The sequence below is a fragment of the Sinocyclocheilus anshuiensis genome, unplaced genomic scaffold (genome assembly GCF_001515605.1).
Source record: "Sinocyclocheilus anshuiensis isolate Anshui unplaced genomic scaffold, SAMN03320099.WGS_v1.1 scaffold735, whole genome shotgun sequence".
Taxonomy (NCBI): domain Eukaryota; kingdom Metazoa; phylum Chordata; class Actinopteri; order Cypriniformes; family Cyprinidae; genus Sinocyclocheilus; species Sinocyclocheilus anshuiensis.
In genome coordinates this window covers 1,809,191-1,819,717 of record NW_015548245.1, presented here as the reverse complement: position 1 = coordinate 1,819,717, position 10,527 = coordinate 1,809,191, and the positions used below count along the sequence as shown (strand labels likewise).

The 10,527-nt window shown below is 37.9% G+C and overlaps 2 protein-coding genes across 4 annotated transcripts in view; both read right to left on the bottom strand.

The window, feature by feature from the left end:
* Positions 1-2,972, bottom strand: part of LOC107655244 (minor histocompatibility protein HA-1-like) — an 18,862-nt gene extending 15,890 nt beyond the window's left edge. The window contains exons 1-2 of the mRNA XM_016442694.1: positions 2,497-2,972; positions 1,244-1,640 (exon numbers count right to left, since the gene is read on the bottom strand). Coding sequence (XP_016298180.1) covers positions 1,244-1,640; positions 2,497-2,625 — 526 coding nt within the window. The 5' untranslated portion in view covers positions 2,626-2,972. The remainder of the gene's footprint in view (positions 1-1,243; positions 1,641-2,496) is intronic.
* A 1,287-nt stretch (positions 2,973-4,259) lies between these two features.
* LOC107655241 (tight junction protein ZO-3-like) overlaps positions 4,260-10,527 on the bottom strand; it is a 19,811-nt gene continuing 13,543 nt past the window's right edge. For 2 of the 3 annotated variants that reach the window (XM_016442692.1, XM_016442691.1), the window contains exons 21-31: positions 9,475-9,631; positions 9,294-9,402; positions 8,866-9,085; positions 8,542-8,741; positions 8,347-8,442; positions 8,166-8,242; positions 6,963-7,173; positions 6,748-6,848; positions 5,973-6,503; positions 4,936-4,982; positions 4,261-4,836 (exon numbers count right to left, since the gene is read on the bottom strand). In XM_016442692.1, the coding sequence (XP_016298178.1) occupies positions 4,683-4,836; positions 4,936-4,982; positions 5,973-6,503; positions 6,748-6,848; positions 6,963-7,173; positions 8,166-8,242; positions 8,347-8,442; positions 8,542-8,741; positions 8,866-9,085; positions 9,294-9,402; positions 9,475-9,631 (1,903 nt within the window). In that variant the 3' untranslated portion in view covers positions 4,261-4,682. Of the gene's footprint in view, positions 4,837-4,935; positions 4,983-5,972; positions 6,504-6,747; positions 6,849-6,962; positions 7,174-8,165; positions 8,243-8,346; positions 8,443-8,541; positions 8,742-8,865; positions 9,086-9,293; positions 9,403-9,474; positions 9,632-10,527 lie in introns of all 3 variants that reach the window. The other variant, XM_016442690.1, reaches the window with a different exon arrangement.

Genomic DNA, 10,527 nt, shown 5'->3' with positions numbered 1-10,527 from the left:
AAATATAGAGCAGCATTTATATTTCACGAAAGAGTTGCTTCACATGGGATGATCATATTTGAGGGTCTTTGCCACCAAAAAGTTTAAAAACACCTGCAACAGAATCTCTCAGAGTACCGCGGTATTACCATCAACCCTGTATCACGGCACCATTACAGTGCTTTTTATGAGGATCCTCTTGCGGAAAAGATCAAGAGAAAACTCATTCAGAAAACTCCAATATAATAACTGATTTCATTATTTATGGGTAAGACTATAGGCTTGATGCTGAATGACGTTACTCGACGAGTCCTGAGAGCAGAAGGGGGTGTTTTCTGAGAGAACCATTTCCTGCGCCAGTGTGGTGCACCACAGGAACTCAGCCTCACTGCAGATACAGGAAGAATATGGCCTCTTGAGCAAACTCAGCCCCGCCCCGCCCCGCCCCTTCTCTGCTCCACCATCACATGATCCTCAGCGGAAGGTGATGTTTGCGGCAGGATGTGCAAATAGTCATGTGGCAGATAAGTAGTGAGCGCTGTTGTGCGTTTCTAACTTGAAAATAAGTACCATGAAACGTTTTGATCCATGTCAACTACACTGTAAAAATTGATTGCAATTTTAATGGTAAAAGACTAAACATTCTATAGTAAAGACCTGTTGATTGGTTAATGGTAATTTCCCTTACTACGTACGGTGAAAAACTAGTAAATCTAATGGAATTTTATGTAAATTTAAAGTAAAATACTGACATTCCCAAAATTCCCTGTGAAACTGTGATGGTTTTTCATTCAAATAATGAAGTTTGTCGTTTTTATTAGTTATTCATTTATTTTTTTACGTGTCTATATAGGTGTTTGTTCATTTTTGTTTCAGTTTCAGTTTGTTATTTTAGTACATCAAGTTAAACTAAATGAAACTGCTAAAGAAACTAGCAACATTTTTTTTTTACATTTTATTTTCAGTTACCATTTATTTTATTTCAAGAAATTTTAGTTTTAATTTTAGTTTACTATTATAACCCTGTTTGTGATGATGGTTGCGAATACATTTTAAATGTACAAAACACATTTTAGTAGCCTGGTATATTAATATTATATTACTTAACGAGATACAAGTTTTGTTTTACTGTAAATTTAAGCTCAATTCGTAAAACCTAAAATGTTTCTACCATATTTTTTTACGGTAATGTTCTGGCAATCACAGCTGCTGGTTTATTCCATAAATTTCACAGATGTTTTCTCCAAGAAAACCATTATCTTACCTTCAAGCACGACATCTTTCAGTTTCTCCACCGCTTTGGCAAACCGCTCCACTATGCGTAGCAATGACGGGATGTCTTCCACCTCGATAGCCACTGTAGTCTCGGGCGTCTCCGGCGAGGGACTCTGGGCGATGACGGATTTTCCCGCACCCTTACTGAAAACCCAAGACTGGATCGGGAAGCCCGCTGCACTTGGATTGCGACTCAGGGAAGTCGGCCGTTTTAGGGTGCCCATTGGGGACGGGCAGCCCACCAACTTAGTGTGCTGGGCCAAAGGGGTACCTGGACAGGAAGACGGGACATCTAGGACAGGGGGAGACAGATTGGAGGATGTGTGGGACGAAGAGGTGGCAGAATCGACTGCATCTTTCCGAGGCTGTTCTTGAAGAGCAGAGAGCTGTATGATAAAGCAAACAAGGATATGGTGTGGGCAAACTGATAATCATGGCACACAAATTTTAAGGTAGAAAGTTTTGCAGATAGAGCACGAGATGTGTGACCGACTACAATAGACGGCTGTTAGTAAACAGAACTTCTTTCACAAGAGCAATTGTGTAACCCTGGCCTACTTCCTGTCACACCGCGTAGAGTTGATGCCACACTAACTGGCCTTGCTGAGGCCTAAAAACCCTCCTGTGCAAGTGAACTTGAATATAAGGCCAAGTTACAGAAAATCCCATCAATTATAACTAATTTCTGCCTCATTTTAGACAACAAACAGATGGTGAAATATGATGCACTACACAAACCAATAAGTACACAGTGATATCCCAAAATTTAGTTCACTTTTAAAAAGAGAATTCATTCTAAAAGAAAAAAAAACACACACACACACATAAATAAGCTTTTTTATACATAATTAAAAAAAATAAAAATTGTAAAAATTAAATTGAAAAAAACAAAACATTATACTTATTGGAAACCTACAATAATACACATATATAGAAATTTTTAAGTTTAAATACATACATTTCAACGGTTTGCAGTTCACTTTGATAGAATACATTTTTAGAAGAACACATATTCCTTGTAGACTAAATTTATATGAGGTCCTAAGACATGTATAATAGTTTTAAAACTGGCTACACCACTGGTTGACTTGTCAACTGTGTACAAATACTCACAAAAACTATAAATGCATATTAGTAGCCTACACAATACACACATGCATATTTGAAACAGTAACATACACAAATTTACTAGGCTACTTAAAATATGCATATTGACAAAAGTACTTTTTAAATACAACCCACCTGCTTGAGCCAGACGTTGGGTCTATTTGGTAAGATGTCCAATTTAGTTTTGCTGCTTGACTTTTTCACTCTCTGACTAGTCGCGTAGGGACTGTAGCTTTTGCTACTTGATCCACCACGCTTCAACATTTCCAGCTACGGTGCGTTAAAAATCAACTTTCGACACTGTTATCCATCATATCTCATAATTTTAATGCAATACATGCCATTAAATTTTAAAAAGTACCTGGAAGTAAAGTAACTAAGTCTAGAGAAAATCCTGACAAAAAAAAAAACAAGTTCAAAATAAGGCAAAACCTGAACTTCTAGCACCTTGCTGCGCCATACCACACTGAGGAAGTTTAGTCCGTCCTTTTCTGTTTTTAGAAACACAACGGTCTAAATAATCACCTTGAATTCTACATTTGTGTTTGGAGACACTGGTAATATTCGTAAATATTTCAGCAACGTCGAAAACATGAGCGCGAGAGTGAAATGTCAATCAAATTGATTGGCAGGAGGAAAAGTCGAGAGATGCTGTGCGACTTACTGATGGAGAGTTGAGAGGAGATGGGCTGCTTCCTGTTCGGCTCTTCTTTGACATCGAGTGCGTCTTTATCAGTTCCCTTGTCCTTTTAGAGAACATTTTAAGCTTTAGGTGTTTATATCCGACGCGTATTTTTTGTAATTTACGATATAACCCCCCTGCCCACCCCCCGGCTCCCCATTTCAAAGCGCTGATGCGAGGTTTACACACTCCGAGCTCGGGCTTGTGTCTCACAGCTCTAATATGATCGCACATTGACTGAATCTACTGACACTCATCAGAACAGTCTGAGGCGCATCCGCTTTTGAGTTTCTTTTCTCTCTCTGTCCTTTTGACAAGTGAAACTGCGTTGCCTTGTAGAAACATGAGGGCTGGATAACATCATGCATGCTCGTTGGGACTTTTAAAACGACGTTTGCGCCATGAGTTACATCATTTGAACACAAAAATAAGCTTTCGCCAACTGCCTCGCAAGTTGTTGTTAATGTCTGTCACCTGCCGTTTAATTAAATATTAAAACACCGCCCACTTTCGTGACAAAGCAGGTCTTGAAATCTTTTTGTTTGACAAAACATGATTTTAACTACACTTTTATTTCTAGATTGAAATATCAGTGTTAAGGTAATATCGTATGTCTTGAAAAATCAGAGCATAGCAGTCTTCAGGATGCAAATAAATAGAAAACCAATGGCAAAATGCAATGACATTTCCCCCATTGGTTAGGTTTAGAATGGTGACAATTTCAAGAATGTCAACTTTTAACTTTACATGTCTTCAAAAATTAAATAAGGGGAATAAATAATCATAATAATAATAATAATATTTTATATATAGTTATAGGAAATTCCCTAGGAGTGCGTCTCAATCTGCTCCCTAGCACCCTAGGTAGTGACTCAGTATATAGTGTACACAAATTTGGGCACTGGTAAGGCCCCTTGTGCGATTTATGAATATAAATATGGATGTGACGTATTTTCCAGTAAGGGAACATACATAGCGGGCATCGATTCTCCCTGGTTTTTGGGAATTTGGGGACTTTATTTTTTTTTTAGGGAAAGATCATTCCATTTCACTAAAAAGGATTTTGTTTGAGACAACCCTTAAAATGACTGAGTCCCTGATCAATGCCTTGGGAGAAAGGGGAATGTTAAAGCAACTATACAAGTTATTATTGAAGCTTCACTTTCTAAGCAGTCTGAGGTGAATTAAGGACAGAAGACTGTGGAGAAGACTTGGTACAGTTAGTAGCAAGATGAATTTCAATACACTCTCTAACATTAATAATCATGTGAGCTTAAACGCTTTGTTAAATTTATTTCAAAATACAAAAACAACAATTAAAATAATATTTATCAAGTTACTGAAGAGGGTAAAGCATACCCAAATTGTCTTTATTACAAATGGCAATATTTATTTTTTATATAATCCTGAGAAAGATCTCAGCACATCCATTAAAACTACGAAACCCACAAAAGGAAGCAATTCCGGTCACAAATCTTCAAAATCGATCCAAGATTAAAGTCATCTATCACAAGTCCATAAGGACACTGCATAAAAAAAACACTGGAAATAAAAAAAATATTTCCAGTTTGATTGTGTAAATGTCCACACTAGAGACATGAGAGGTCCATGTGCCTGATGTCAGTATGATCCATGTATATTACAGCTCTGTGGCAGGTCCCCATTCAATGTCATCAGTTTCGTCATCGTCGACACCAAAATCATCTTCATTATCTCTGTCGTCTTCATCACTGTCACTATCACTTCCTCTGATCTGTGTTCTCCGCATTTGCATGGCTTCGTGATGTGCCAATCTAAGAGAAAAGATTTATAAATAGATTTCAAAAGGAAAAATTAATTCATTTAGTACTTTATCTGGAACTAAACTTGACAGACCATGCAAAAATACTTACACTATAAATGAAGGGGAGGGTTTCCTTTCTGGTTCTGCCATGCGAGCCTGAAACAGTAAAACATGTGATGATCAATAGCTCCATCAAGTATTTCAAACATATTCAATATTGAATGCATCCAAATGGCTTAACATGACTTAGTCAAGTAGAGCGTGTTCCTGGATCAACATCCTTGTTGGTCTTGGAACAACTTCACTATAGTATCAACCAATCAGATTTTAGGGTCAGGTTAACAGTTACCTCTGGGATTAATGATGTGAAGAACAGGTTTTTTTGGGGGCAGGGTATGGTAAGGGTAAGGGAAAGGGGTTGGTCTCTGTTGGTCCTAATATGTATTTCAATCCAGGAACTACACTACACGACTTTTAAAATCTGAACATAATTTAAAACACTGGGCATCATACACAAACCGACTTTGTAATGGTCACAGAGGAAAAACTGGCCGTCATACACTAAACGACTGAGGATCACACACTACCAGACTTTTAAGTTATTCCATTCACATCAAACTCAGGCAGAAATGTGTGCCTTGTTGCTAGGAGACGCATGACAAATGAAAACAATGTGTGTTCTAAAATTGGCTGAAAATATCAAACATGTTTGATATCCTCCGACTGGATGGAATCAAAGTCTGAAGCTAAAGTATTTGGCCCAAGCTGGCTTTGAACGCCACCAGTATGTGTAGAACGTTTGATTACCTGATGGGACACACTTACAACATAGTGTTGTAAAACTGCAATTACTTAAACTTCTACTACTAGTAACTTTGGTATTTTTCAGACATGGGACAGTCTTGTGCACTTCCCGGCATGCTCTCAAGTGGCCAAGACTGCAAGTATGGGTAATAGAAAAGGTCCTTTGTCGGCCCTACAAAGGATGTAGATCCAGGAACCTGTCCTACTTGACTTAATAATGTCGTGTTACTCAAATTTTAATTAAGGTGGATTCATCAACTAATCAGATTTTAGGGTCAAGGTTAGGGTTACCTTGCAATTAGTGGAGTGGTCAGTGGCATGGGTATTAGGTATATATGGTACCTGTTGAAGTTTCTCCTCTATGGCTGACAGTGGAGGGGTCTCTGATTGGACTTCTTTGGGATCTGGTGCCCTGAAGTTGGGCGGAACATCGGAAGGTGCTGGTGGTGCAGCCATGTCACCGGTGCTGAAGTCTGAATCCGTGAAACTCCGCTGTGAGGGGACGTCATCTTGTTGTTGGGGACTGTCAGGGAAAAGACGTGGAGATCGGGGCTCTGGAACTTGGAGGATGGGAGGTATTTCCCCGGGAGGTAGGGTGTACTCGGGCTCTTCCTCCAGGTATGGCTCTGGGTCATAGGAAGGTTCAGGACTTTGATTGTGCCCAGTGGCGGGCTCAGAGGAGCGGGCCAGTGCAGTGCCACGGTTTCTGGCGATGCCTACAGAGGGTTCGTCCAGGTCCTCGTTGTCTGTGTAGGCTTCACCATCCGTAATGGCCTCACCATCGGTGTCCTCATAGTCGCTGGCACCACTGAGGTAGTCAGAGTTGTTTGCACGGCTGAATGCGTCAAGGTCTTCATCACCGCCTCCCTCCAACTGGACATACACAGAGTACATATTAACCAACTCGAGTATGAAATGCAGGCTCTGAACCAATTCTACATTCACATCTCAGAGATGTTGGGTTTTGGTTATGCCACAACAATCAAGTTGGAGCTTTCATAAAGTTTTGAGTTCAACAAAGACAAATAAGGTTTTAAAGTTGAAAACTTATAATTACGTTAATACTACATGACATGAGTGTACCATTTAGCACCATAATTCTCTATAGAGTTCTTACCGCAACTTCAGAAACCCAGACCGGTTTAGATTGCTGCTGCCGAATCTGGTCTTTCAAAACATCATACCACATGTTTGTATTAGGCTGAAGATCAATGCGTGCTGTGAAGGAAACCAAAAAACCAGAGATTGCTTTTCGGAGTACATTAAAACTTTCTGAAAGTATCTTCAAACAAGATTCAAACAGGGAATTCAAGACAGGCTTAAAAGGTTTACCACAAAATAGATGGCTATAGTGTTTCCTCAGCTTTAAGGCCTGAGCGTATAGGCGACGAGAGCTCTTGTTGGAGCCTGGCATGTATTTTTGCCTCATTGCCTTCACGTCTTTCCGACTATGAGGATCCAAGAAGAGCACCATGGGATGGTACTGGATATAATTCAATCTTTCTACAGCCGTGGGCGTAATGTCCAGTAAGGGATGCTTTTCCTGCAAGTGAAAACAAGTTACAAGTGTTTGGTTTAGGACAGTGTTTCTCAACTGGTGGGTTGCGATGTGTATAGTTAAAGAAACAACATCAACAACAAAAAACTTAATTATAAATGTTATTCTGATGCGAGACTTTTATTTTGGAAGACATGCGTGAAAAATGTTGACACTTGTCAGATGCATTTTTAGTAAAAGAGTGCCTGAGAAAAACATGCTGGCCTATTCATTATCTGCGGTCAGATGAGATGTTGTCAGGCTTAAATGTCAGTGTCATTATTCTATCGTTATTTTCATAACTTGTTAAAGTCTTTCACCTCAGAAAAATGAACTATCCTGCCCTGTCAGACATTATACTGTGCTCATAGCGTGCACTCTTCAATTGCACAAGCAAATGTGACGGCGCGCTGTATATCACTACACTAAAGCGCAAAAGAAACTACGAGCATGCATTATGTGAAATAAAAGTAAAGTACCAATAAATCACACAACTGGTACTTTGCGTGTTAACAGGGAAGGATTTATATGAAGGTATGATATTCATTCTATTCAGGAGCAGTTTCCATGTTTCATTCACAGTTCATGTTAGTATTGTATATTCACCATGGTAACGTTTTTTTCCATAACCCAAAAATGGCATATTATTTTCACTTTGTGTTATTTTGTATGTTTAAATGACTGTGGTGGCTGAAACCATGTTAACTGTATTAACACAAACTAGTTTGGGACTGCTATTTAATATCCTTACCTTATAAGCTGTTTATTCATCAATATAGTCATATTCTTACAATTTAAGTGTATGTTAAGTAAAGGGGAGCGGTACTTGTGTGTGTGTGTGTGTGTGTGTGTGTCAACCATTTTTGTGAAATAAATTTGGTCATGGCTTGATGACCGTGGGAAATTGTGGGTCCCGTGGCCAAACCAGTTGGGATCCACAATTAGGACATGTTGGTTTATACTGACAGCATTACTCTGTATGATAATAAAAAGTTTACCTGCTCTGCTATTCTCCTCACTGTGTCTAGTTTGATGACACTGGATGAACTATCACTTCCACTTCTGGATACCATTTCTATAAACCAATAAAACAGGAATATTAAATATTTGAAAGTGAATAAACTTCAGTAGAAATGTTAAGAATTATTGATCTCAAAACCTATATTTAATTTTTCATACCTGCAACTTCAAATTCATCTGGCAACTCTCGGGCCAGCTTCTCATTTGCAATGTCGTTCAGAGGACCCAAAATGACGATAGGCCGTTTGAAATTGGCTGCAAATGAGCAAGCATACATGTGTTACAACCAAAGACATTACCAAAGATAATGAAGAAAGTTAGAAATATTGGTCTTTAAAAATAAACAACACTAACCCTCTCTCAGAACGACTTTCTCATATGCTGGAAATTTGCCTTGAATTGTCAACTGTAGGAGGTCATCGCGCGTTCTTCTGGCATTCTTCTTGGCCCCTCTGAGACCCCGTAACTTCCAGAACTCGGCCCTGGGGCCAGAGGCCTGGCGTTCGGCTGCACTAATTCTCTGTGCCTGCTCCAAATTGGCCAAAGTTTCAGCCCTGAGATAGAGAAGAGAATCAGACACCTAGAGTACAAGTAGGAACTATAATGCAACATACTTAACAATCATACAAACTTACCACAGCTATGGAAGGAAGACTTAAAACTACTACTTTAACATACTTGGTCTGGTTAGGAATGGTGCCTTTGTCCAGCTCGTGTAGATTATTGCCCATGCGCACAGCTAGCCAGGTTCCCAGCTTCCCGCGGTGCATGGTGTCCACCACCCTGAACACCTCGCCTCTGGTGAAGCTCAAGCCAACACTGCTCTCAGCCACGTGGTCGAAGTGTGTACGGATGTAGAAAGAATCACCAAGGCTGGACTTCAAAATCTTCTTGTAGACTAAGATATCAAGAGCGGAAATTAATTCAGAAATGTTATTTGTAACCCATTTTACTTCCCCAATGCATTTCCTTTGGAAAAACAAGAAGAATCATTCACAGTACGACAAGGAATCTATAGTCTACTTAGTATTATAAAAACTAAATTGGGTCGATTTTAATGTCATGGTGAAATCCTAATCCTAATTCGGAGACACAAAGGCACTCACTGTTCATTTTGTTCTGAGTCCGGATATCGATGCGCTCCCCAGCGTGGACGTTCATTAGATACATGGCTGCTTCCTCTCTGGTGAAGTGATTAAAGTCCACGCCGTTCACCTACCAAAATAACAGTCTTGAAGCATGGCACAGCTGAAAGGTTTGATCATGTACGTGATTCTTTGGTCCTACCTCCAGTATCTGATCACCCTCTTGCATGCCTTGCATCTGGGCTGGACTGTTGGGCTGGACACCACCAACAAAGATGCCAACATCATTTCCTCCCACCAACCTCAACCCAACGCTGCCCTCCTTCACAAAGCTGACATGGTTCTGGTCTGAGCTGTAACTGATGTGGAGAATGAATATAATAATAATAATAATAATAAAAAAGATACATCATTTTAATTAAATATAATAAAAAAGAATATTATATAGATTAATGTTTTATATATATACATATAAAGTATTTATACATTATGGTAATATTTTTGTTCTGCCTTTAATTTATGCTTATTTAAATATAAATATATAAAAAACAAAATATAATAAATTAAATACAAATTAATTATTTATACATCATGATTGTATTTGGTGTAGTCATTAATATATGCATTTTTAAATTAATTATAATTATTTAAAAAATTCTAAATATTATAAATTAAATAGAAATATTTTTACGTCATAGTATTAGTTGTCCTCGATTTTATATATAATTAAAAAAAAATAATAATAATAATACCGCACTTCTCTTTCCAACAAAAAAAAGAGAATGTTCTCTTAAAGAGACAGTGGCAAGGAAATTAACACAAAGAGTATGTTGCCATATGGCTACACCATGCGGTAGAGGGTTAAATATAAATAAAGTATTTACACATCATAGTAATATTTGTTTGACTGTTTTCATTTATGATTTTTAAAATAATTATTTAAAATATTAAATTAAATATGTATATACTATAAATTTATTTATGCTTATTTACAATATGATAAAATATATAAAACATTCATCTATATAATATATAGTAAATATAATAAATTAAGTATTAAAAAGGTATTTATACATCATTGCAATAATTATTGTAGTGCCTTTAATTTATGCTTATTTGTCCTTTTATCTTGAACTGTAGTTAAAAAAATTAAAGAAAAAAAATCGTACAAAATGTATGGTGGCCGAGAAGTGCAAAACAAATCACAATTCTGAAAACAAAATAACAAATTACAAACGCAAATGCAAGTCTAAAA